Genomic DNA, 25,550 nt, shown 5'->3' with positions numbered 1-25,550 from the left:
GGACACGTCCAAGTGTATGATCTGATTCAGAAATATTAGTCCAGAGGTGATTCCCTCTCTCTCCTCCTACCCAGCGGGGCGGTCAAGGCCCTGTTCACCCCCAGGATCTCGCTCCCCCCACTGTGTCGGGGGCTGGGCGGCCTGGAGGGGGGCAGCCAGCGCTCCCTGCAGAGGAACGGCGTCATCAGGAAGACGCTCAGCGGCGGCGTGGCCGCCCTGCGCAGACACTCCCAGTGCATCTCGGTCAAATTGCAGGCGGTGAGTACAAGTGGCGCCCTCTGCTGTTCGCCAAGATGGGAGGTAACAAAGTGGAAATACTTCATTGCGATACTTAAGTAGATTTTTCAGGTATGTCAGATACCTGAAAAATCTATACTCAAGTAAAGCACAGATACGATATTTGCACAAAGTACAGATACCGTATTTGTACTTTACTTGAGTATTTTACTTGAGTACTTTTTTCTCATAAGTTTATACTTTTACTCCCTTCATTTGTACTCATATATCTGTACTTTCTACTTTTCACATTGGACATACAACAACATAAATGTTACTACTACATACTATTGCTTAAAGTGGACCTATTTGAGCAACGCTGTTGTGTCGTTAAATATAAAAGTAGATCATATTTTAGAGGGAGATTATTTTTAGATCACCTCGGCTTTGGGTTCACTGTTCACTGTGTTTTCAGCATAGAGAAAAAAAAATTGCTTGCTGTTATGCTTCGATGCGGTTTGATGATGTCAACAAGCGCAGTAGAGACAAGTAAAATATTGTTATTTACCATTTAGTAATGCCAGGAAATTCAAGGAATTCATTCTTTGGCATGACTACAAAATTCGTGAGAAACTTAAAAAAAAAAAGTCATATTTTTACAATACTTTTTCCTGATACCGATATTTACCAATATTCATTTTTGATGCCTTTATCGGCCGATATTACCGGACTTCCCGAGTATGCTGGTGCAGGACCTCTGGAGTGGGGCGTGTGTGTCCTTCTGTCCGGCTGTCTGACTCACTCTCGCCGCCCTGCAGGATGCTCTGGTCAACTTGATCCGCCGGGCCAGGCCTGTGTTCCTGCAGTGCGTGCACGCCAAGAGCGACGGCGGGAGCTTCGACGTGCCGACGCTGCGAGTGCAGCTGCACTCCACCCAGATCCTGTCGGCCCTGCAGTTCCACCGCACAGGTCTGCATCAATATGGCTGTTGATTGTATGACTGAAATGTTTATCAAAAGACATTGTATACATGCTGTATACACAGAGATGTAGGACACTACTCATGATGTGTTTGGTGAGGAGCATATCAACCACAACCTTTTTTATAATGAGCTTTAATAGGAGGCAAGCGCACAGTATAGCTCTAGATAACAACTCCCTATGTTGCTTTATTATTATTTTAATATGCTATCATATATTATTCATAAAAAGATCTTGCTTTATGTCTGGCAGCAGCTCAAAAATGTCGTTAAATATGTAATAAATGTCTGTAGGTGCTTATCGCCGCTGAATAGTGAGACTCAAAGTGTCACGCTTTCATTTTCAGGTGCCAATAATTATAACTAATCTCAATGAGCATTCAGCCAAAACTATATCCACATTTACCTTTTTCTTTTTCTTTTTTTAAGATTCACTTTAAAAATGTGCACCTTCTGGCAGGCACGCAGCCTGGCACATTTTGGAAGCAACCATCGCCTGAATTTAATAGATTATGGGATTAAAGTTAAAGCAGTGGCTGCTGATCAGGGACCAGTGCTGCATTTAGCGCCTAAACACATTACAAAGTCGAAATTGGAGTCTGGAGGCTGGGAAAAAAATAACAACAATATTTAAAAATAAATAAATAAATAAATAAACAGGTCTGCACTGATGGCGAAATGCAATCACGGTCGCACTCGGAGCCTTTGGTTGCCTATGTAACGATGATTAACTGCTGCAGCTCACGTTTATTTATTTAACTAGAAATAAAATGAGCCAAAAAGTGCTGCGGTTGAAGGAGATCACGCAGACATTCATTTAGAGGAGGGGAACCTCCTAGCAAACAACCCAATATCAAATGTCTCAGTAGGTGGCAGGAGTTAGATAAATTCCTCCAGTCCAGAGCTCCCATACGATAAGCAGCCTCAGTAGTCTCAACACACAAAGTACAAATTTGCTCCTGAAGATGTTTGACGCTGCGGCTGTCAAGCATGCAAACGCGACACCAGCTTGAAATAAAAGACGCCTTTGGGCGCGCACTTTAAACTGTCCAATTGGAGACGATCGCTGAAGATGACAATGATGCTCATGTGCTCATGGTAATTAATCAGCTGAATCCGAAATGCTTCTGGATTGCTTCTGGCTCGTTGTGTTTTCAATCTGCGTCCTCTGACCGGCTTCTTTAAAGACGGCTCGTTCCCACAGGAGCAGTTCGCGGAAACGCTCGTCTCGTTTTTCTTCTTTTTCCTTTTTCTTTTTTTTTTTCCCCGGTATCAGATGTGAGAACGCGCGCTCAGCACAGCCCGTGTTGGCACATTTTCAGTTCAATTTAACCTCTACTCCTCGAAATCAAACCGTCTTTGATGGGAAATCCTCCTCTGCTGCCGTCACGGCAGACAGTGCAAATTACTTCTCGCAAGTGAAAGAAAGAAAAAAGAACAAAAAACACAAAACATCCATTCCCCGCCGTGCCGCCGCCGCCGCCGCCGCCTCCTCCTCTGTGCCGTCTGAATGTAAAACGTTGCAGTGACCCAGCGAGGAAATGCTTCCCTCTGCTAACCTCAGGTTACCCCGAGCACATGACCCTCAGCGACTTCCGGTGCCACTTCCAGGCTCTGTCTCCGCCCATCATGAAGCGCTACGCCTCCATGTTTGTCAACCACGACGAGCGAAAGGTCAGGCTCCGGTCCCGCATCGGTCGCCCTCTCCCGCATCTGCTCCGCCCTTGACCCACGTGCTGATTGGCTTTTCCCCTTCCGTGTGTCCCAGGCGGTGGAGGAGCTGCTGACGGAGCTGGACGTGGATCGGCGGAGCGTCGTCGTGGGCTCCAGCAGGGTGAGAGCGCTCAGCGCCGACCCCCTCGGCTGGAGACGACGTGTCACGTTTTGCTTCCTGTTGTGTCTCGCAGGTGTTCATGAAGCGCGGCGTGCTGCGCTACCTGGAGCAGCAGAGGGAGCAGCAGGTCACCGGCTGGCTGGTCTACCTGCAGGCCTCCTGCATGGGGCACCTGGCCCGGCAGAAATATCGCAAGCTGAAGGTGAGTGCCTAGTTCTTTGTGTTTGAATGTTCTACTCTTACCTCTTTTATTAAGCCTCTGTGCCTCGAGAGTCCAAAAATAGGTCAAATTGTCTTCAAATGATTTCATTTAATGCTTTGCCTGCTTGAGCGCACAGCATTTCACACATTTATCCACTTCTGCTTCGACTTCTACAGAAGTGATGACCTCTAATTTAAAAGTTTTCTCCTGGTCATGGTCTATTTCTTTTGGGAACACACGTTAGAGACAACTTTAATCTATTCAATTTAGACCAGTGCTTTTTTTTTTTTTTTTTCAAATTAAAAGCTCAACAGATGTATAGTCCATGTGCAAAGGAGCAAAAGGTTACTGAAAAAAATTGGGCTCACAGACTTTTATTGTGTATTTGTGTGTGCGTGTGTGTGCGTGTGTGTGTGTGTGTGTGTGTGTGTGTGTGTGTGTGTGCGTGCGTGCATCCAGGTGCAGCAGATGGCCGTCAGTTGTTTGCAGAGCAACCTGCGGGCTCTGAGGGTCGTGTCCACGTGGAGCTGGTGGAAACTTTTCTGCCGCATGCGTCCTCTGCTGGACGTCAACATGGACAACGACAGGCTCCGAGCGAAGGAGGTGCGCGCACACACACACACACACATATGGACATATACTGTACGCATCATGGAACCCAGTTCTAATCCAATTAACAGCCACCTCCCGCCTCTCAGGCTGCATTCAAAGGCTCACCGGCGGTTCACCCTTTTCGCTTCACTTTTTCGCCCCTCGCGTTTTATTGTGAAGTTCTTAAGGGATCATTTTTGAGAAAGCAGGACACTTGGAGGGCACTGTGTCAAATCCCAGTCGACTAAAACTCCTTCAGTTTGCTTTCACGAAGCTGCACTGGCACATTCAAAAAGGGAAAGAAAGAAAAAGTCTTTGTGGTTTTTTTTAATCCTAATATTTCAGTGAAGGACAAAACATGCAGCGGGACAACAGTGCCCGTCTTTGTTTGCCAACTTTTATCTCATTCAGCGCCGGAGGTGAAAAAACAGACCGAGACGAATGAAGGGTTCAAGGAAATCTTTATTATTGCTAAAGGGCATTTTGTTTCGCAGCGAGCAGCAAAGACGGACCCATAAAGTAAAAAACGAAAACAGGCATAAACAGGAGGCCGCGTGCAACGGAGGCAAATGACGGCGGGAACAAGCGGCGCTGCTCTCATCCATCATCCGCGATTCCACGCTGCCTTATCCATATCTGACATCCCTCTGTGGCAAATGCACCAGACCGATACAACTAAACTCAACGTTGTATCTCGTCACTTCTCCCGCACAGGATGTGTATTTTGATCCCCAGACAGTGTTGCCACAGGTTTCCTTCCTCCCTTCTTATCCACTTTGGCCGCCGGTGATGGAAAGCGAGCAAACGTGTTTCCGAGTACTCCATTATAAGGCTGCTGCCGACTTGAATGTGTTCATTTTAATCCCGCTTAGCTCACTTCACAGCAAATCAAAAGCGAAAAATCCTTTTTTTCCTCCCTTTTTTAAATTTTTTTCTCTCACTCCTCCAGATGTAGTTGAGATTAATGCGAAAGCATGCTTCTTTGAAAGGTCCCGGCAAATTGAAGAATAATTGTCTCCCTCCAGTCGGCCGGGCCGGGCCGGGCCGGGCCGAGCCGGAATAAGAATAATAGCGAGCCGCCGCTCCGTGTTGTGCATAACCTGAGCGCCGATAGCTTAAACCCGTCTGACAAGTGAGGACGGCAGACTGTCACAACAGCGGCGGCGCTCGCTCGGGTTTACCCAGCGTGAGTCATCCCCCAGCGAAAGATCAGACGCTTTTGCGGGGGAAAAAAAAAAAAGGATGCCGGCAAACAGCCCTTGAAACAAATCTTTTCAGCCGCCGCTGCGAGACGCCTCTTTATCTCCCTGTCAGGATGAGATATCTGCTCTGAGACGACGCCTGGAGAAATCGGAGCGGGAGAGGAACGAGCTGAGGCAGACCGCCGACGGCCTGGAGACCAAGGTTTGGCGGGCGCGCTCCGACGCACGCGCACGTTCAGAAACTCGCGCTTGGTGCGTGTGTCATGTTTGGTGCGTTCCCCCCCGCGCGCAGGTGACTGCCGTGACCTCGGAGCTCAGCGATGAGCGCTTCCGCGGCGACGCCGTGGGCCAGGCTCTGGACGTGGAGCGGGCCGAGCGTCTGAGGCTCAGCAGGGAGAACAAGGAGCTTCAGGTTCGTGCGGGGGCGAGGGGTAGGGGGAGGGGTCCGCCTCTCCGCCGCTCGGCTCAGGGGCGTCTCGGTTCTCCCTCCGCAGGCTCGTCTGGACCAGTGCAAGGTAACCATGGGAACCCTGGAGAAGCAGCTGGAGGAGGAGAAGCAGAGGGTCCAGACTGCAGAGAGCCAGAGAGGGGCGGGGACAGGTAAACATCAGCGGCCTCTGCTGTTTCTGAAAGGGGGCTTCTCTCAGCACAAAAGCAGTTATAATAATAATGGTAGTAATAATAAAAAAAAAAGAGATTAAATATTTTTTATATGGCACAAACCTTGGTCAAAAATAAGAGAAAAGACACGATACAGTTTTAATTAGGAGTTTTATAAGAATAGACTGGATTTATATAGTGCTATTCAAGGACCCAAAGTGCTTTACATTGAACCCATTATTCATTATTCAAAAGTTCTATAAAATGAGCATAAACTCTGGATTGAAATGTATGAAAAATGTTCAATAGAGAGAATGTGACCATTCTTCTAAGTTTGGAAGGCGTTCCTCCGTTTTCAAGCCTCCTTTCGTCTTCCGTGCCCGCCAATACCCACAAAACACCAGTGTGCCCTGGTCTTTAATAGTGCTTCACCACACATTTGCCCCTACATGGTCGCTATAAAGTGTCTCAGCTTCACATGAGCGCATCCTGACGTGGCCCTTTCTTCAAAGCGGAGCACAATTCAGGTCGGTTCCATTAAAACTTCCCGCAAGCTCACATTCTGTCTCCTTGCAGCGTCCCCTTAAATTGGACAGCTGGCTCGATAAGGTTGGGGGTGTGCTGCTGAGTCACAGAGCCGAAAATGAAGTTAGCGGATTTCTTGGAAAAGCCACGGCAAATGTCAGCCGTGCGTTGTGCAACTCTGTCCTCTCCTTCCCTCTGCTGTGGAGCGCCGATTGGCTTTTAGCATATCCATCTATTTATCTATCTATGTATGTATTGTTCCTTTCTTGAAAGTGGACATCATTTCTACAAAGACACAAACAAAAGAAGATGACATTAAAAAAATGTGACTCATATAAATACTAGTTTACAATCTTAAACGCAAAAAAATAACACCAAACATTTCTAAAAGGAGATCTAAATGATCACACACGAAACCCACACAGGAGTTTTTTTTTGGTTTGGACTCTTCATGGCAAGTGTTCTGCAACAAGGCAGCCTTAACCGGTTACACAATCATTGGCGCCGCCTCGCTAAATGTCACATGGCTCCAACTTTAAAGGTCCCATATTAGCAAACGTCACCTCACTTTTACCAGCGGTTTCTGTCAACAACACTTCCTTCTTGTCTGTGGGTGAAGTCCGCAGAAACGAAGGCGGAAAAAAAGTCTTTTGCATCATTTTCCGGAAATTCTGATTCTGAAATCGGCCCTTTGTGACATCATAAAGGGCATTGATTACTCGTCGATGTCAAAGCCAAGTTACTAACCCTAACCCTAACCCAAATCTCTCACACCGCCCTGTTTCGGACCTGAGATCGCCCTGGGAACATCAGTTTTACAGGCAGCTGTAAACAGCGGGCTAAACCTGCTTGCTTCATTGGTTTTGTGCTAAAAATAAATACATGTGAAAATGGTTATGGACTCGTGCCCTTTCTTGTCGTGACAGTTAAGCAACTCAACGCTGCCATTTCATTTATGCATTCTTGCCGCAGCGAGACTGAATGCGGCCGCTCCTGATGGCAGGAGACCACAGGAGACGTGTTGCCTCAAAGGAACACCATGTTCATGATTTGTCTTGTCTGTCTCCTAACTTCTGGGTTTCCTTTGAAAACTGTGCAAGGTGTGAATTTTAGGTGTTTCTCCTGGGTGTTTTCCCACTTGTCTGATTGTCTTCTGCCCACCCTGATCGTTTCCACCTGTTCCCAGTCACCTGTGTGTGTGTGTGTGTGTGTGTGTGTGTGTGTGTGTGTGTGTGTGTGTGTCTTCACGCAGTCTGTAACTCCCTTCGTCTTGTGCCAGCTGGCCTCGTTCCTGGTGCCGGTGGTACACCAGTCAGAACCGGTCCAGTCAGGTCATAATTTCTCATTGAGATGACGGTGAATAAAAGCGAAGGCACACCGGACGTTTAAGAATGACTGGGCTTCGGCAATAAATCGAAAATACAATCCGATTCTGAGAAATTTGGGTGTTTGTGTTGTTTCGTTTTCTCGGTGCATTTCTGAAAATTTGGCGTTGAAAAAAAAACGATGACGCTTCCTTGGGCAGCGGTCGCTCCCGTCAAAGTCACGTTCCGCCTGTCCGCCTCTTCTCCCCTCCTCCTCCCCGCAGACAGCGAGCTGGCCATGCAGCTGGAATGCTGCCAGACGGAGGTGGAGTTCGTCCGCAGGCGCCTCAAGCAGACGGAGGAGAAGCTGGAGGCGGAGCGTCAGAGCCGGGAGCAGCTCGACACCAAGGTGAGGCGGCGGCGGTGCTGATGGGAGATTAAAAAGCTGGAGCTCAATAACACAGATTGGCTGTGTGTGTGTGTGTGTGTGTCTAGGTGGCGACGCTGCAGGCCCAGCTGGAGCAGTCCAGACGGGCCGCCACGGAGCTGAAGCGTCATTGTCGCCGGGTGACCTCTGACCTTCAGGACGCTCGCGTCCTCACCGACAGCCTGCAGGGCCGCATGCACGAGCTGGAGCGCAGACAGAGAAGGTGTGTGTGTGTGTGTGTGTGGTACTGTGTGTGTTCAGAGAGAACTCTTTACACTCACACAATCCAAAACAGGGGGACGGACTGGCCTGAAGCTGAACTGCCTCAAAATCATAAACGCTTTTTCAACGCCTCACCTCTTTCCCTCATGTAACCAAACCACCTTGCAGGTTCTGAATGCCTTTCTACCGCTTGTTTCGCTGAGAGGAGAGCCTCAGCGAGCCTGTTGAAAGGGCTGAAAAGAAACCAGACAGTAATTCAAAGGAGAGCCGCTGTGCAGTCGGCCAGATAAAATCTCCAAAAGTGGTCCGATTAGTCTTTTTTTTTTTTATCCCCCTAGTGAAACTTTTTAAAAGCTCCGCAGCAGCTGCATCTCATTTCAGATTTAATATAGGTTCCTATATACTGGTTGCTTTAAGGGGGGCCTTTTTCGAATCTTGTAGCCAGAGGTGGCTAGATACATAAAGTATTCACATTATGTGCTTACTGTAAGTAAAAGTATGGATAAATCTTTTAGATCTTTTTTTTTCGCGATTCATTAAATAATACATTTGTTGATGATCTCCCTCTAAAATATTACTATAATACTCAAGTAAAGTACAGATACTGCACCTGAAAAATGTACTTCAGCACAGTAACAAAGTATTTGTACGTTGTCTCTTTCCACCTAGCCTTTTTTTTGATTTCCTTAAATTAAACATTTGATGGCGTACTCTCGTCAGCTTGCAAAGTGGTAGCGCTGCCATCATGAGCAGACCGAAGCCAAGAGAGCTCAGGGCAGCTCAGCGGTGACGGCGGTGCGTTCAAGGCCCCTCAGATGGCAGTGGGGGAGAGGAACCTGCGTCACAGCAGCCGCTCGGCCTTCGATCGGTAGCGACCGCTCGCTGTCCTCTGAGCGTGTGTTTGCCCCCGTCCAGGTTCGACAGCGAGTTGACTCAGGCTCTGGAGGAGGCCGAGAACGAGCGCGAGCAGAAGGACAAGGTGTCTCAGGAAAACTCAGCTCTGGGGGCAGAGATATACACCCTGCGCCACAGCCTGCAGGTGCGTAAGAGACAGCCAATCTTTACTTAGTTAGTCAGTTAGTTGTGCAGATAGATCCTCAGCTGTCAATACTCGTCAGACGTCACCTGTTCTGCGATCTATTCTCATGATTAACTATTGATACAAGGAAATCTAGTAATCATGTTTCAACCACACATGCCATGTTTTTTTGTTTTTTTTTCTTGCGGCAAATGCAAAAATTCAATTTAGATTGATTCTGATGCTTGAACATTATAGAAAACATGTTCTTGGCTTTTATTTCTTTCTGTGAATCTGCTAGAATCTGGACTCTGCACTGTCTTGATAGCTGGGTGATATTTTTCCAAGTCTGGTTGAAACTGACGGGTAACCTGGGATTTATTGTCGCTGTGTAGCTAAAAATTGGTTTACATTTTGTTTCCAATTTCCTCATCTTTTACACATACTTAGCTTTAGTACAAAAAACCCCAAAACTATAAGTATTTGCAGTCCCATCCCAGTATCAAATCAGAATTGAAACCAGTAAAATCATACACGATTTACAGCACACACACGCATGTGCCAAAAGCTCTCTGACTTTGTGTGTGTCAGCGCACGCAGGGGGAATCATCGAGTATGACACCGTCAAGGCGAAGCATCAGCGACCATCCGTCAGCAGTTTTACCTGAGGGGGGGAGAGAAGGGGAAATTAAAAAAAAGAAAAAAAGAAAGAAAAAAAAATCGTCTGACCGGCAACGATTTGCCACGCGTGATTTACGAGCCCCGGTCGCGCGGGCAACATTGATCCGAAAGCCGCCAGAGACGGATGAGTCTGAGAGCCGGCAACTCTCCTGCGGAACATTATGTGGCAGACGGAAAACATTGTTGGCCGTGACGCCCGTCACAACACAGAAAGAAACCGAGTGGAAACTCTCTTCAAAACGCCTAAACGAGGTGGTGAAGGAGCAGATAGCTGATGAGGAGGAACGGTGGAGCCGTGGGGATTCAGTTCAAATCACACTGAGTCAATGAAAAAAAATTAATCATTAAACCAAACAAATTAAAGTACGAGAGGTGAATCTGAGTCTGACATCAAATCAAAGTTGAACATCAAAACACACTTGTAGCATTTACTTTACCGTTTGTGCAGCCGGCGATGGTCACTTGACTGGGGTTTACATTCTACGGTGGCCCTGAGGTACAAACCGCAGTGACAATACCGCACAGAAAAACAAAACTTCCAAATAACCTTCAGCTACTCCGAAGTATTTTAAACATGAGCCCAGGATGAACCATGGCTAAAGGCCACACAGTCCGTTTTTATGCCACTAGGGGGCACAGCACGTCAATCATGTTGTCAGTATGCTAACGCTCATACCTTTAAACCAGCTCACTGGTGGTTTTTACAAGGCTACTATCATAATCAATATTTACGGTTTTGCTTCGCAGTTTAATTTATAATAGTCTGTGCGTTGGAGGAAAGAGTTTAGTCACAAAGTAAATATTGCGCAGATGTCCACAAAACAGTTGCTCTTCTAATTCCTGCTCCAGTCTTGACTTTTCCTGAGGTTTCATCTCCATCATAGCAAAAGCTGCCAAAGTATCCTAAGGCTAAACTTATGTTGTGTGTGTGTGTGTGTGTGTGTGTGTGTGTGTGCGTGCAGGAGAGCCAGGCCGAGGCGTCCCGCCTGCAGAAGCAGAAAGACGAGCTGTGCGCTCAGATCCGCGACCTCAGCCTGCCGGTCGACCTCGCCGCCGAGTCGCTGCCCGAGCTCAAGAAGCAGCTCCGCGTCCTGGAGGCCCAGGCGGGCGAGCGGTCGCAGGAGGTCACGGCCCTCACCGCCAGAATCCAGCAGCAGCAGCAGGTCCACATGCGCTTCGAGATGGAGATGGAGAGGATGAAGCAGATCCACCAGAAGGAGCTGGAGGACAAGGAGGAGGAGCTGGAGGACGTGCACAAGTCGTCGCAGAGACGGGTTGGTGGACACTTTAAAAAAAATAACCTGCTCACATCTGCCATTAATTATTTAGAGCTTGAGGTCACGGGGAGCTTCCAAGTCGGACCATTAAATCGCTATCGATTGCGGTTTAATGAAAACATAAAGTCGTCCTCTTTATTTCTTTTGGCACTGGCACGGCGGGGATAATGTACCATTTTATGAGGTGCCCATAATAATGAATTAATGATGGACACGAGGAGACACAGCGCCGGCCGGCCTAAGCGCCTCAGTGAGGGGCAGAGAAACTCCCAAGACAGTAAAAATGTGCTGCAAATAGACAGACAGGCAGATCAGAAACTACCAGCAATAAACATGTGTCAACGCAATAAAAACAGACACACTGATGACAACTGTCTGTTTTTCATTCCAAGGAAGTGAAACTGTATGTAGTAGTGTTGAAATATTGTTGCATTTATGATAAGTTTTAAGCCTGCTGCTCAAAAATGAGCTATTAACTGATTCGTTTTTCCTCTGTGCAACAAAAGAATGTCGAAGAAAAAAGCAGACGAGGTCGACGATTGATTATTTTAACCTCGCTCGAACAATGACATTTATAAACATCATAGCTGCCCTAGTGGATTTCTAAATAGTTTGCCACAAATTCATCAAAAAAGTTTCATCGTTTGACACAATATTGCCACACATTAGTAATTGGGGAAATCCTTAATTCATTCATCTTCCATACCCGCTTACTCCCCGAGCTCAGGGTCACGGGGGTCTGCTGCAGCCTATCCCAGCTGTCTTAGGGCGAAGGCAGGGTGACGGCATGGACAAGTCGCCAGTTCATCGCAGGGCATTGGGAAAATCACTATTCTCAAACCTTTCCATGCCGAGTCTTGAGAGTGATCCAATTGTACAAGATTCTGTTCCAGGAGTCTCCCTGTAATAAAGCCACAACCAGAGGAGTTTTAAGTAAATCCTGTCATCGTGTGGCTCATAGATGGTTCTTGAATATTTTGTCCCTTGTTCTGCTGGGAACTCCTTGAACCTCAAAGAGCCAGTTGGAAAAAAAAAGAAAAAAAAGAAAGACCTGCTCTAAGTTGCATTGCAGCAAAAAACAAAACAAAAGCGGCGTGTCTGACATTTCACTGAACTACGGTGCTTAAAAGGATCACTCTGTTGCTGCCACCACTGAAAGCTCCTTTATAAAGAATTCAAATCTTTCTTCCACGGCTGATGCCTCAAACGACGGCAACAACTACAACAAAACTCGGTCTGATTTATTCAAGAGAAGAATGGTGTAACTTCTTTTTCTCCGCAGATGATGATGATGACGATGATGATGATGTTTTTATGCTGATTGCTGTGCATCCTGCTGTCGGGGACAGTCAGAGCTCGTTCATCTTTTTCCCCTCGCACGTGCAGCTCAGGCAGCTGGAGATGCAGTTGGAGCAGGAGTACGAGGAAAAGCAGATGGTGATTCACGAGAAGCACGACTTGGAAGGGCTCATAGCAACGCTCTGTGACCAGGTAGGCAACTATCCCTTACGGTCGCTATTCCATGTACAGCTACAACCTGATTTCACATATTTCACAAGATTCCACAGTGAAGGGTGTAAAGCAGAGACCCTTTCAAAGCGGACAAAAAAAAAAAAAAAAACTTGGGATGCGATCGGACATAAATACTCTCTGCCACATTCAGAACAAACCAATCAGGTTCTTTCTGCCAGTTGAGTCGAGTAGCAACAGCTTGAAGCTCTCTGTACATACTACCATTGTCTGTGACGACGCTGATCATAGCTACAGTGCTATGCTCTGTTAAGAACTCTGGCTTCTGGTATTCAGCGTTGGCTATTTGGGTTTGTGCATCGAAATAATGCAATTCTTCTCAGTTGAAGGACAGATGTCTTAGAAAAAGCAACAGATCAGCATCTCGGTTCTTATCCGAAGGAAGTCTTTTTTGGGTAGAAGCTCGAAAGTACAAAGTATTTGTACTTTGTTGCTGTACTTAAAGGCCCAGTGTGTCAAATTCGGCTTGACCTCTGGTTGTTGCATCACCACCTTTTCATTTTCGCAAAATTATCAACAGATGCATTGTTTCATTAATGGCGAAAAAAAAAGACTTTTTCTATTTCAGAAGCTGTACTTTTGAACTTTTACTTGAGTGAAGGAGTTGAATCAGTACTTTTACTTCAAGTACACAAGTATCCGTACTTTTACGTCAATGTGAATGCTTTTGCCACCTGTGCAGGTGGGCCACCGAGACTTTGACGTGGAGAAGAAGCTGCGGAGGGACCTGAAGAGGACTCACGCCCTGCTGGCCGACGCCCAGCTCCTCCTCTCCACCGTCGACAGCCATAGGCAGGAGCTGCCCGGCGGCACCAGGGAGCAGGTGGAGCGTCTCCACTGCCAGGTCACGCTCGGCTTCGCTCTTCGCCCCGGATCCGCTTGTCTACGGTGCGCTTTTTACTCACCCACTCTCTCCCCGTCGCCAATTAGCTGGAGGAAAGCGAAGCCAGACGTCTGGAGGCCGAGGGCGTCCAGACGACTCTGTCCCAGGAGCTGGAGAACACGCAGATCGAGCTGGAGAACATCTGCCGGCTGAAGGGCCTGGTGAGCGGGACGGGTTGATGACAATGACGCGAGGTAACCCGCTGATTCCTGGGCGACTCCACCCATCGACCCCTGTGTCGTCCTGCAGGCGGACGAGCAGCTGGGCCTGCTGCAGCACGAGAAGACGGACCTGCTCAAGCGGCTGGAGGAGGACCAGGAGGACCTGAACGAACTGATGAAGAAGCACAAAGCCCTCATTGCTCAGGTATGGACGCCGCCCCAGGCCGCCTCGCTTTGACTTTGGCGGAAAAAAAATCGGAAAATCAAACCTCTGGCCCCCGTCCTCTTTCAGTCCTCCAGCGACATTTCCCAGATCAGAGAGCTTCAGGCGGAGCTGGAGGAGGCCAAGAAACAGAGACACTCTCTGCAGGAAGAGGTAACCCCAGTCCATCAGCCAGAAGAACAAAGCGACATACGGCGCACGCTCACTCCCCTCTTCTTCTCCTCCTCCGCCACCACGCGGCCGCTGCCCAGCTGCAGCAGTGCACATCCAGGCTGCAGTTCCTGGAGTCGTCCACTGTGGGGCGTAGCATCGTCAGCAAACAGGAGGCCCGCGTGTGCGACCTGGAGAACAAGCTGGAGTTCCAGAGAGGGCAGGTCAAGAGGTTCGAGGTGAGAGGAGCGCGCCATTGGCCTCGCCGGCTGTACGGAGCCCACGTCGGGTCACCGCAGATTTCTTTGTGTCCGCCCGCGACTCACTAGGTGCTGGTGCTGCGTCTGCGAGACAGCGTGGTTCGCCTGGGCGAGGAGCTGGAGCAGAGCGCCCAGGCCGAGGCCCGGGAGCGAGAGAACGCCCGCTACTACCAGCAGCGGCTGCAGGACATGAGGGAGGAGATGGAGGAGCTGAGCCAGAGGGAGCAGGACAGCGGACGCAAACGCATGGAGCTGGTAGGAGAGAGGACACACACACACGCACACACACACACACACACACACACACACTCAGAAGCTGCAGCTGTCATTGTCTCTGGGGATGGTGAATGACTCGTGATGCTGTGCTAGCCAGGAGGGGTTGGGTTGGGCCTCCACACACTGGAGTCCGATCGATAATTTTTTACGCTTGTCGATGGTGGCAAGCCCCTGTGCGTTTTTTGTTTGTTTTGTTTTTTTAAATACGATGTCACAATAAAAAAAATAACGGAAAACTGTCTGCAGGTCTGATAAAACGCACAACGCACAGCAGCATGCAAGCCGATTCACTCCGACGTCACAGTGGGAACGCGTGAAAACCGTCCAGATTAGGAGCTTTTCAAGATGGATCCGCAAGATTTTTTCAGAATGGGAACCTTGCTGTTGTTCACAAAGCCCGTCTCGTCTGAGCTCGGAAGCTCCGCGCTCGGTTGCTGGAGCAGATTGCAGTTTCGACGTTATACATAGAACACTGGTTCAACGGTTGTGTTTATATGTGGCTATATTTAGCGCTTGAACAGGAGTGGGCGGCAGAGACGGAGCTCCCAGTGCAGCTTCCCAAAGGAACCCGAGCGCGTTCCTTGTGGCCGTGACACCAGGGGCCATTTTCGTTTGCGTGGTTATTTCTTTATTTATTTCTTTATTTATTTTGGTTGTTATTTGATCCGACAAATTTAAGGCGAATTTTCTGAGGTGCCGCTGCAAAAAAAGGCTTTCGTGGCCGTTTTTCATTTCAGCACCTGCACCCGGCACTTCAATGGAAGGTTGAATATTTTATGATACAATTCCTCCACACGTCATAAAAAGCGTCTCGGAGGCCCGGTAATGAAGACATCTGCTGCGCAAACAGCCTCGCAAATCTGTCTCATTTACGCCGTTTTGCGCTGCACTTGTTTTCATCTTGTTCAGTTTTTCGTCTTTTCGAAAAAGAGAAAGAAACAACGCAGACAAATCGCTGCAGTGCACTCAGAACTCAGTGCTCTCTCAATTTTCTGCTCCCTGCACACGGCCGTCACGCAAACCGGAACACCGAGATATGAACCCCTCCCTTTAAAAAAAAAAAAAAAAAAAAAAAAATGCTCTTTGACTCATCCAGCACAGGAAATTACGAACCTGTGGCGATAAACCGCTTCCTCCCGGCTGCGAGTTTCTCCAAACCCTCCTTCACTGTACTCATTAGCAGGAGCAACAGCTGGTGTTTTATCTGGAACATTAGAAAACATCTCCTTCATTAATGCGTCGGTTTGAACGCGACGGGGGCGCTGGGCGGCAGCGGCGGCGGAGGAGGTGGTGGTGGTGGTGGTGTTTCTGTTCTCTGTGGCACAAACACAACCGCGCTGTGACAACGGCACCAAGTCGTTGTTGTTGTTTTTTTCATCAGAAGCTTATTTTAGCAAGTGGGATACCTGGCAGGTAGAAAAACAATCTGCCAGTTAAAGATGATAATCGACCCTCGAAGGCCGCCCACCTCCCTCCACCTCCGCCCTGAATGAGAGTTGCATCAGCTCGCTCGCTAAACCCTCTCAACACACCAGCTGATCCGTCGGCTAATTTTCCCTCCGATATATTTTTTTTTTTTTCCCACGCGGTTCTCTTACTTTTCCCAGCCGCCTCCACTTCCGAAGATCCATGAAACACCAAACGGCCAACGCCGCTGTTGCGATGCCTGAATTCGCGCAGATCCATTTTGAAAAGCTCCCATCTGGATTCTTTTTTTTTTTTTTTTAGAGGATTAGAGGACTAACCGCCAGGTCACAGTGGCGGTGCAGCCTCATCTAAGGTCATTGACCCAGCAAATGTTTCCAAATGTAGTCCCAAAACCTGACAGCTGACCGCTCACTGAGTCCAATGCAGTTTTCGCATTGTGAGAACAAACAGTTTGTTGGTGCCTCTGCCTGGAGTTGCCCACGAGACGGCTGCAGGTTTCCGTCTGCGTGACCTCCGAGCTGAGGAACGAAGACAGAAGCTTCAATAATTATGCAGTTATTAGCACAAAGAAAGCCGCAACCACACGCGCGCACGCACACAGATGACCTTTAACAACCTACCAACACACACACACACACACACACACACACACACAGACACACACCCAGTAACACCCGCACACGCTCCTACACTTCTCCTCCTCTGCCGTTCTTCGCATCATCTCTCCCTCATCCCGCTCTCTCTCTCTGACTGTGATTAATCCTCATTGTCTCTTCAAGGTTACAGGCGCGCGCGCGTGCACACGCACACGCACGCGCACACGCACACGCACGCGCACACGCACACGCACAAACCCGTGCGTCGGTAAACGCGTCTCTATGGCGACGACCGCTGCACCCGCGCCCGTCTTCCTCAAAGCCAACAAAGCCAATAACTTTGAAAGCCTTAAAGCCGTGCGCGTGTGCGCGCAAGGATGCTACGCTATGCTAGGCTGAAGCGGGGGGGGAAAAAAAAAAAAAAAAAAAAAAAAAACTGCAGGCGAGATGAATTAATAAATCACTCTCCCCTCCCAATGTCAGCGGGTGGATGTAACAATTCTCCTCCTAAATAAGGCAGGCGGAGATCAACACCCCGAGGCGTGTAGGTCATCGGTGTGTGCGTGCGTGCGCGCGCGCGAGCAGGCACCTCTGTGTGTGTGTGTGTGTGTGTGTGTGTGTGTGTGTGTGTGTGTGTGTGTGTGTGTGTGTGTGTGTGTGTGTGTAAAAGAAGACGTGCCACAGGACACTTCCCGTATGACTGATGAGTTAATATGAGCCTGAGTCAAGGTATTTTACGGGGGAGGCGGCTCGTCGAGCTCTTAAGAAGACCCGTCTTGACGCTCCCAAGGAGTGCTATTCATCCCCCTCGACGTTCACTCCCCCCCCATCCCCCCCATCCCACAGGAAATGCAGGTGGAGGAGCTGGGCGCCGTGCGGCAGGCGCTGCAGGCCGACCTGGAGACGTCCATCCGGCGGATCGTGGACCTGCAGGCCGCCCTGGAGGAGGTGGAGTCCAGCGACGAGAGCGACTCGGAGAGGTAACGGATAGCCGCTGCTGCCGCTTTTACGCGGCGCCCCCTCTGGCGCCTGTCGACTTTCTCACCTTTTTTCACCGCTGTGCCCTTCACTCCAGCGTGCACACTGCTGTGGGGTCCTTGACTCGAAAGAAAGACCTGTAAGAACGCCGTGGTTGTGCCTGTGTTCGGGGGTCGGTTGTGCGTGCGTGCGTGTGTCCGCGTGTGTGATTGGCATCGTCAAGCTGATGTGAACTTTGGCTTCAGAGTGATTGTGCGACGTCACCAGTCAGAGACAAAAACTATTATTATGTCTCGTTGTGGAGTCATCAAATTACACCCTGGGTTGGCAGTTTGGGGCTTTTACTTGTCAGTGTTTGATGATGCAGTACGAGTCAAATTTGCAAGCCGACACAATGAATTAAATAGAAACCCTGATAAAGAACTGCATAACATTAACTGCCTATCAGCATGAGCAGGAGCTGTGGCTATATTTCAGTTTATTTGTTTGAGGAATTGTTGGCCAGCTGTGGAAGTCGTTACATTTAAAGGGATAGTTGGCCCAAAATTGTTGTTTCACCGACTCGCTAATTTTTGAATAGAGGCTCTGTGGACATTTTCCAAACCAGAAAACCACAAAGCTGTTCTGGAGTTTCACAAAGGGAATCCTTCCACAAGAATATATATTTAAAAAACAAACACAAAAACAAAACAAAACAGTGTGCTGTGATCCAAATATCTGCAAGAGGTTCCAACTTTGAGACCATATTCACAGGGAAAGTATCCGCCGTAGCCTCCTGTTGCGTTTCCTCACAAAGTGCCGAGTTTTAAAAGAACAAACTGCCCCTTTTAATGTGTTCAAGTCGGTGATGGCCAAAGAAATTGACATTGATTCCTTTTCGGATTACTTTACAATAATCTGGTGCACAGAGATGGCTTGGTGCATGGTTACTAATGTGTCCACCACAGCTTCTCACACAGCCATAACGCTAACGATATCTCAGCATTGACCCGAGGAGCACAGCGTAGCTAAAGTTTGAAAAACTTTATTTAACAAAGAGCACTTCTTTGCACACATAAATTGATTTCCACCGTTATTTTACCTGGTCTAAAATACTAGTGTCACGGCAGTGCTCACTGATGCATGCACTCCAACGACTGTGAAATGCTCAGCGTATCTCCAATTCAAACTTTTTTTATTTGGTGGAAACTGCCCGCTCAAATACTTACACATACACATCAAGCCTACCTTTGGCATGTGCTTCTGGTTGAGCTGCGGTCACGACGCGCTTGCATGCTACTAGCGGTGGATCGGCCTGCCAGACTGATGAGCTAATGTTGCTCCGCAGTGACTCGGCGTCCAGCATCGGGACGGAGGACGTCGGCGAGGGGATTCGGAATTGGATCGGTGTCCCGAGAGGAGGGTCTCGTCGCGGTACCTCCCCCTCCGGCGGCAGTACCATCAGCAGCCAAGGGGGGCGCCAGTCGGTTGCGGACACCATGAGCACGTACAGTTTCCGGTAAGCCTGATATCTGATGTGCAGCCATAACAGGCGGAGGTGGGAAGCGATGAAGTACAAACCATGGATGTATTATAAGAACTGGATACCGTACTGGCAATATGGCAGTGCGGCGAGTTTTCCCAGTGGCCAATTGAGGTACTGCAGCAAAAAATCCCATCGGTCCAAAACGCATTTTTCTCATAGACTGCAATACAAAAACAAAAAAACTCCAAAATTGTTCTGATTGGCCTAAATATGCGCTGGGTGAGCAACTTTATTGAAATGAATGGGCCGCCATCTTGGAGTCTGGGGGTGTGGTACACTTTGTTACTGTATTCAGGTCGATTTTTCAGGTATGTGTACTTGACTTGCAATGAAATCTGTGCTATTGTCTGCGGTTTTATTTTGTTGGTCTGGTCTCCTCGCCATGTGATTCAGAATTTAACGGCAGAAAATGTTTCTTCTTCTGCAGCTCGTGTGTGGACCCTGAGGACGAAGGCCCGGACCCGGGCGCCGCCGGTCGCCTGCCCCGGGCCCCGTCCTCCTCGGCCCTCTCCGAGCTCCTGGAGGGGCTCCGCAAGCGGCGAGCTGGCGGAGACTCCGGCGGGGACGCGGGCAGCACCGTCTCCCTGCCGGTCTATCAGACCACGGCGGCCTCCAACCTGCGGCGACGAGCGTCGGCCCTCTCCCTCAGTCCGGAGGACCTCCAGGAGCCGCGGCCGGGGCCCAGCATCCTCAAACCGTCCTCCCCGCTGCTGCCCCGCGCCGCTAGCGCTCGTTCTCTGGCCGACGCCCAGCCGTCCTGCTCGGCGGCCGGATCCACCAGAATGTCTCGCTACAGCTCCGGGGACTCCCTGTCGTCCGTTCCCTCGCTGCCCCGCCTCTCCTCCATGGCATCTTCCTCCCTCCTGACGGGCCATCGTGCCTCCTCCCTGTCCATCCCGGAGGAGGACCCGGACCAGGCCCTCTACTCCCGGACGTCGCCTCTCCAGCGCTCCCCTCAGGCGCCGCGGCGCTGCGTCCTCGGCAACCTCATCACGGAGGACGGAGGCGAGGCCTCGTTGGGCTCGGAGCCCCTGGTGTTCCAGAACCGCCGCCTGGTTGGCGACAGCAACCGGGACGACGCAGCCTCGGACATCCTGCCGGCCATCCGCAGAGCTCAGTCCACCAGCAGCCTGGCCGGCTCGGTCCGCGGCGGCCGCAGGTCCCTGAGCGTCCACTTCGGCGAGCTGCCGCCGTCCAGCCGCAGCAGGAAGGGCTCCGAGACCGAGTCGTCCAGCTCGGGGGGTTCGGGGGGAAGCTCCCAGTGCAGAGCCCCCCGGCGCCGGGCGGAAAAGCCCCAGGGGGAGAGGCTGGAGGCGGAGGGCAGCGAGGGAGGGGACGTGGCCTCAGTCATGAAGAAGTACCTGAAGAAAGAGGTCGACTGAAACGGTGAGCGCCGAGGGACAAAGAGAAAGGCGTCACAATATTGGAGGGATAAATTCCTTAGTAACACGTCCGCAATACAGTTATTGTTGTTATAGCTACTGATGTCCCATTTTGACTTTTTGCCGATATCCACCAGATCTGTATAAGCGAGCAGTGTGTAAAGGTGGATGGATATGTTTGGGCTCATGCCTGTAGTCCGAACTTCTCTCCACTATGAATTAATCCAGCTGATGAAAACATTTTTTTTATTTTTTTTTATTTTACAGTTTTTACAACAAACATTTTTTCCCCCACAGTTTGGCAATTTAAATATACTGTATTTACATTTTTATCCAACATCCGTCTCTAAATTAATAAAATTGCTGCTCAGATATTCTTATAAAAATGTTGGGCTTTGTTGTTGTTAATTGTGCTGCTTTTGTTTTCAAAGTGATTTAATGCCGCAAACGAGGACCATGCCTTAATAATTAGCCACCCCAAACCCCATTGCTTTCAGATGCTCCTCTGCAATTAGCAGATTATTGCTGCGCATTGCTTCTTCGAAAGCCCCAACATGTAAAGAAACACTAGAGGTCTGTTGACGAGGGGGAAATGTGATCACTCAGATGTGGATTCATGTTAAAAAAGAAAATCACCGAAAGTGCATTGTTTGGTCTTTTCTGGGGGTGATGTTAATCAGCTGAGTGTGACAGTCCCTGCGGAGAGAAGGTGCGGCAAGATGCATGAATGGGTCAATCTCAGAGCTGATGGTATTTTTAGTTCAACATCCAATCCTTGGGGGGGCGAGACTGAGGCGTTTGATAGAAAAGAAGACGAAAACAAGGATGTTGTTGCTGCTTCACGGCGTCCTCTCGCCGCTCTGACCACGTTTTTGTTTTATTCTCCTTTCTCTCCCGTCAGGCGCTGCGCGTCCACGACTCGCACCGAGCCCCACCGACAGAGCAGCAGCGGCCCAGGCTGAGGCGTCACTTCAGAAGTCAACATGGATGTTTTTATTATTCTCTGCTGAACCTGAAAATACATTTGGTCCCACCCAAAGGCCCTCAATAGCTGTTTTTTTCAAAAGAGCACTATTTGTATATGATTAATAAAAAGAAAATGGAAATGACTCTTTGGATTGGCTGAGCTCTTTTTCTTTTCTCGTCACTTGATTACTTTTTGACACTGATTTATTTTGCTTCTAATTTGCATATGTTTTTCTTTTTCGATGGACACTACTTTACTGAACACATAGATTATCTTCTTTCAGACTGACTTAATTTTATTTTATTGAAAGCATGCTAAAAAAAACAAAACAACAACAACTACAACTATTGGTAGCTTATATTATCAGGCAGATAGACATTGCACGTCCAACAAATAAAATAAAAGTCACATTGCAATGACAATATAATAGTGTGACATCCTCTGCAAAGACAACTCAGTTTCAAGTGTAAGTTAAAATCAAATGATTCCAACAGTGATATAAAGGGTTGTTTTGTATTTATTCAAGCAACTTTTTGAAATAAAAAAAAAAAAAAAACAGATGCGTAAACTCGTGCGTGGCCCGCCGTAAACACACGCGCTGGAGGTGGAGTCCCAACTGTCAGTGCTTCAGTCAATGGGTTTTGTAAGTTCTTCATGCCCCATCTGTTGCGCAGTGTGAGCCAAACCAGAGTTAATAGCTAGAGGTCATATTTACTGCGAGGGAGCCCAGATAAAAGCATCTGCAGCCACCACAGTCAGTCCGAGAGCAGCAAACGAGATGGCGCCAGGCTGTTGCCCTGCAGAACCAGATACGCTCAATGTTCGGCTCCAGACGCCGGTCCTCTTGCCTGAAAACACCATTTACTGCCACTCTGCAAGGACATGGTTTTGTTACATAATCTCTCAAACCCCGAGGAAGCTTTTAAAATGGATTTCCTGACACAACATTCAAATTTATTACTTTGTTGTTGTTGTGTTTTTTTTTTTTTTTTTTTAACTAAATCCACCATGGACCTTTCATGCTGAGAAGTGCACATGTAGCCATTTGTCTGTCTCGACTTTATGTTAAGAGTAAAGAACAAAACAGGAAGACAAAGAAAAACGACTGCATAGCCGATGCTGAAGTGATTAGCATGGTCGCTGCAGGGGCAGCTGTGTGATCAGAAAATTCTTAGTTTAAGCAGGAAAGTATTAAAAAAGAAAGAAAAGGAAAGGCTTGTTTTGCTTAATTCATTGCTGGTTCACTCCTGACTGAATTTAGTTAAACTGCAGCTAGCTACATTGAGGCGAGCTACATGCGGCTCATGCCACCATTTAAATCACATGTTCCGTTTAAACCTAATTAGAAAAGTTGAGGTGACAGAAATGATAAGCGCTATGGCAACGGGGATGATTAATTTGGGAGAGTACCTACGACTCCTGATGATTGACTTTGGGATTATAGGTTTAATATCATGGATTTAGTTTATCTAAAGATCTACTGGGGATTCACCCTCTCAGTGGGCAAAGTGCTATTTTTCAATGATTGTTTAATTAATCATTTTATAGCGCCCCCCACCCCCAAGAGCTAGTGCTCTGAAATTCTAAATGTTGTTTAGACGGAGGGGAGTGTATTTTGTCAGAGAGGACAAAAAGATAAGAAGGGCATCAAACTTTCCATTTAAAATTCATATTTCCAGCCAATAGTTGTGTTCCTAAGACATTTAAATCTGTCATCGTCAATGTTTCCAAGTCTCCTCCACTCTGGCCAAGTCCAACTATTGGTAAAAAAAAAAAAGAAAAAGAAAAAGAAAAAGAAAAAACTATCCAAATTTAACTGCAACCACTGATTCCCTGCTTAGCGTCCATGCACATTTAAAGTCAATAGATGTGGGCGAGGTAGTTCTTTTTATTCTAACTCTAATTTCGATCCTCTTCCAGTGCAGTATGACTGTGTCTGGCCGTTCAGCCATCTCAGTGCGCCTGCCCTGTGACAAAGTGGCAGCCTGTCCAGCACACACTGCTCTTCTCTCCTGTTGTCAACTGGAGTGAAGTCTATTTCGACTTGTCTTGACCAAGTCATCCTGTCTTTAAAAAAAAAATGTATGTATTGAGATTGTTATTGTCAAACATTAAGATTAACTTACAGCGGAGTCGATTTGAGTCTTGCCAAAAAGAATCTCATTATAGGATTAGAGAGAAAAAAAATGCATATTTCATTTTTCATAGCTGAGTTTTAAGGTACCTCCAAAAAATGTGGCTATGAAGCCTCTTGTCACTTTGGGTTTTTTTTTTTTTTTAAATCTCTAATTAATTTCTTTCAATGTGACTGGTCACCCAGAATCTTCGTTAAAAGGTCACCTCCCTGCTTTTTCAGATTCTGATTTGACACAATAGGACCCAGAAAGTACACTTTATATTAATGTGCAATCCTCTCAAGTGAATCTAACATTTTATTAATTGAGAACTTTTAAAAAGTTTACTTGACTTTTTCTCAGGCGATCCCTCAAGTCCCAAAAAGTGTGTTTCAGAAATGCAGAGGAGTGACAAAGCAGCAATGGAGGAAAGTTGAAATCTTCCATTAAAATGGTTCTGTGCTTCGTTAAGAGGAATTCCCAACGGCGGCTTGTGTAGCAATAAGGATCAGGAACAGCCATCAAAACAAATTGCAAGGTGTGAAGTGATCATTACATCTGCACACAGAAAAATAATAACATTCCATAGCTAATCTCACTTTATGGGTACCTGATAGATTGAATTGAACGTCCATTCGGGAAAAGTCCTGCAGAAAACATTTGGCAAGGGGACGGCCCTTCAAAACAACCCTGGAATGTGACTGGAAAAAACCCATCCTGAGCCGGAATGTGTTTAGCTAAACTCTTGCCAAAAAAAAAAAAAACAGTCGGCAGCACAGAAAACTCTGTATGCCGTTCATCTATTACTGTGAAAGTGTTGTCTCTTCTTGCTAAGACACCGCGGCTCCCCTGCAGTCGCCCACATTCAACTGCTTGCGACGGTTTCGTGCTCTTTCCTCAGCTCGGCCCTGACTGAGGCTCCGCCTTCCTTTCTCACACGTGTCTTTGAGATTGCGACGTCCGCGTGCATTTTCTCGAGAGTACAGACTGATAGTCTGACAGCTATAGAGTCCCATTCCTCTTTCATCAGCCTGGGACGTTGACATGTTTGAGGGAGGGAGTCACGGCCCGCCGATGCTTCGCCTCCATTTTTCAAAGGCGACCCGGCCGATCTCTCCGCCGCAACGCCTCCGACTGATATGGGAGCCGGGAAGAGCGGGGGGAACGGCCGTCTCTCATTAGCAGCCGGGGAACAGCTGCACCTCCTCTGTTATCGCATCTCGGCCGCCGCCTGGAAATCGTGCACATCGGACCCGATTGCGCTCTCGCTCGCTTGCAGTCGTCGTCCGATTCTCCGGTAATTGTGCCGGCGTCGCGGCGCTAGCTTGCAAGAAAGCTTCGCGTACGCTCTGATAACTTTGAGTTCCCGCGATTGAACGCGCCTAATGACTCAAAATAAATCCTCCTCACGTCTCCGGAGTTGCGTGAGTGAAAGTGACACGGAGGAGCGAGAAGAAGAAGATAAAGAAGAAAGAGAAGAACGGGGGGAAAAAATTAAAACCGGGGCCATTGTGCTTGAGCTCACTCGGGGCCCCCCCCCCCAGCACACCAACAAGCTGCACTTTTGTGCGAGCAATTTCTTTCTTTTGCTATTGTTGGCCTTCGACTGCTGCAGGCTGCTGTAGCCAAATGTGTCTTGTTAGAGACTCCTAACAATGCGGGGATGCAGAGGATCTCCACTTTGGCAAATCTTCACTGCCCCGGGGCGACTTGCACTCAGAGCTTGGAAAAAAAAAAAAATCGATGCATTGTGTTCCATCCGGGAGCTGATATTGGAGGGTTTGTTGGTTAATTTTTATGTCTGACTCTCAAATCCCAGACAAGCAGAGAGGTTGGAGGCAGAGTGTGTAAATGGCGCTGCTCGCTGACCCAAAACGCTTTTGTGCGCGCACGGCATTGTGTCGCACATTTTGCTTGTCTAAGAAAGTGCTGTGTGTGTGTGTGTGTCTCAGTTGCGCACACTGCGGTGTTTGTCTGCCATTGTCACGTTTCGCTGCT

The 25,550-nt window shown here is 48.3% G+C and overlaps 1 protein-coding gene across 1 annotated transcript in view; it reads left to right on the top strand.

The window, feature by feature from the left end:
- myo18b (myosin XVIIIB) overlaps window positions 1-21,578 on the top strand; it is a 45,863-nt gene extending 24,285 nt beyond the window's left edge. The window contains exons 20-44 of the mRNA XM_076029747.1: window positions 75-258; window positions 1,035-1,185; window positions 2,761-2,870; window positions 2,965-3,030; window positions 3,104-3,232; window positions 3,692-3,835; window positions 5,138-5,227; window positions 5,318-5,437; window positions 5,520-5,625; window positions 7,739-7,863; window positions 7,950-8,104; window positions 9,019-9,142; window positions 10,765-11,076; window positions 12,466-12,570; window positions 13,292-13,453; window positions 13,540-13,653; window positions 13,742-13,858; window positions 13,946-14,029; window positions 14,128-14,265; window positions 14,356-14,541; window positions 17,433-17,566; window positions 17,662-17,703; window positions 18,892-19,062; window positions 19,517-20,475; window positions 21,373-21,578. Coding sequence (XP_075885862.1) covers window positions 75-258; window positions 1,035-1,185; window positions 2,761-2,870; window positions 2,965-3,030; window positions 3,104-3,232; window positions 3,692-3,835; window positions 5,138-5,227; window positions 5,318-5,437; window positions 5,520-5,625; window positions 7,739-7,863; window positions 7,950-8,104; window positions 9,019-9,142; window positions 10,765-11,076; window positions 12,466-12,570; window positions 13,292-13,453; window positions 13,540-13,653; window positions 13,742-13,858; window positions 13,946-14,029; window positions 14,128-14,265; window positions 14,356-14,541; window positions 17,433-17,566; window positions 17,662-17,703; window positions 18,892-19,062; window positions 19,517-20,471 — 4,024 coding nt within the window. The 3' untranslated portion in view covers window positions 20,472-20,475; window positions 21,373-21,578. The remainder of the gene's footprint in view (window positions 1-74; window positions 259-1,034; window positions 1,186-2,760; window positions 2,871-2,964; window positions 3,031-3,103; window positions 3,233-3,691; window positions 3,836-5,137; window positions 5,228-5,317; window positions 5,438-5,519; window positions 5,626-7,738; window positions 7,864-7,949; window positions 8,105-9,018; window positions 9,143-10,764; window positions 11,077-12,465; window positions 12,571-13,291; window positions 13,454-13,539; window positions 13,654-13,741; window positions 13,859-13,945; window positions 14,030-14,127; window positions 14,266-14,355; window positions 14,542-17,432; window positions 17,567-17,661; window positions 17,704-18,891; window positions 19,063-19,516; window positions 20,476-21,372) is intronic.
- The last annotated feature ends 3,972 nt before the right edge of the window (window positions 21,579-25,550 follow it).

Source organism: Nelusetta ayraudi, unplaced genomic scaffold, assembly GCF_046127955.1.
Source record: "Nelusetta ayraudi isolate G7.1 ecotype Tasmania unplaced genomic scaffold, CSIRO-AGI_Nayr_v1 ptg000026l, whole genome shotgun sequence".
Lineage (NCBI taxonomy): Eukaryota > Metazoa > Chordata > Actinopteri > Tetraodontiformes > Monacanthidae > Nelusetta > Nelusetta ayraudi.
This window is presented reverse-complemented; position numbering and strand designations above follow the sequence as displayed.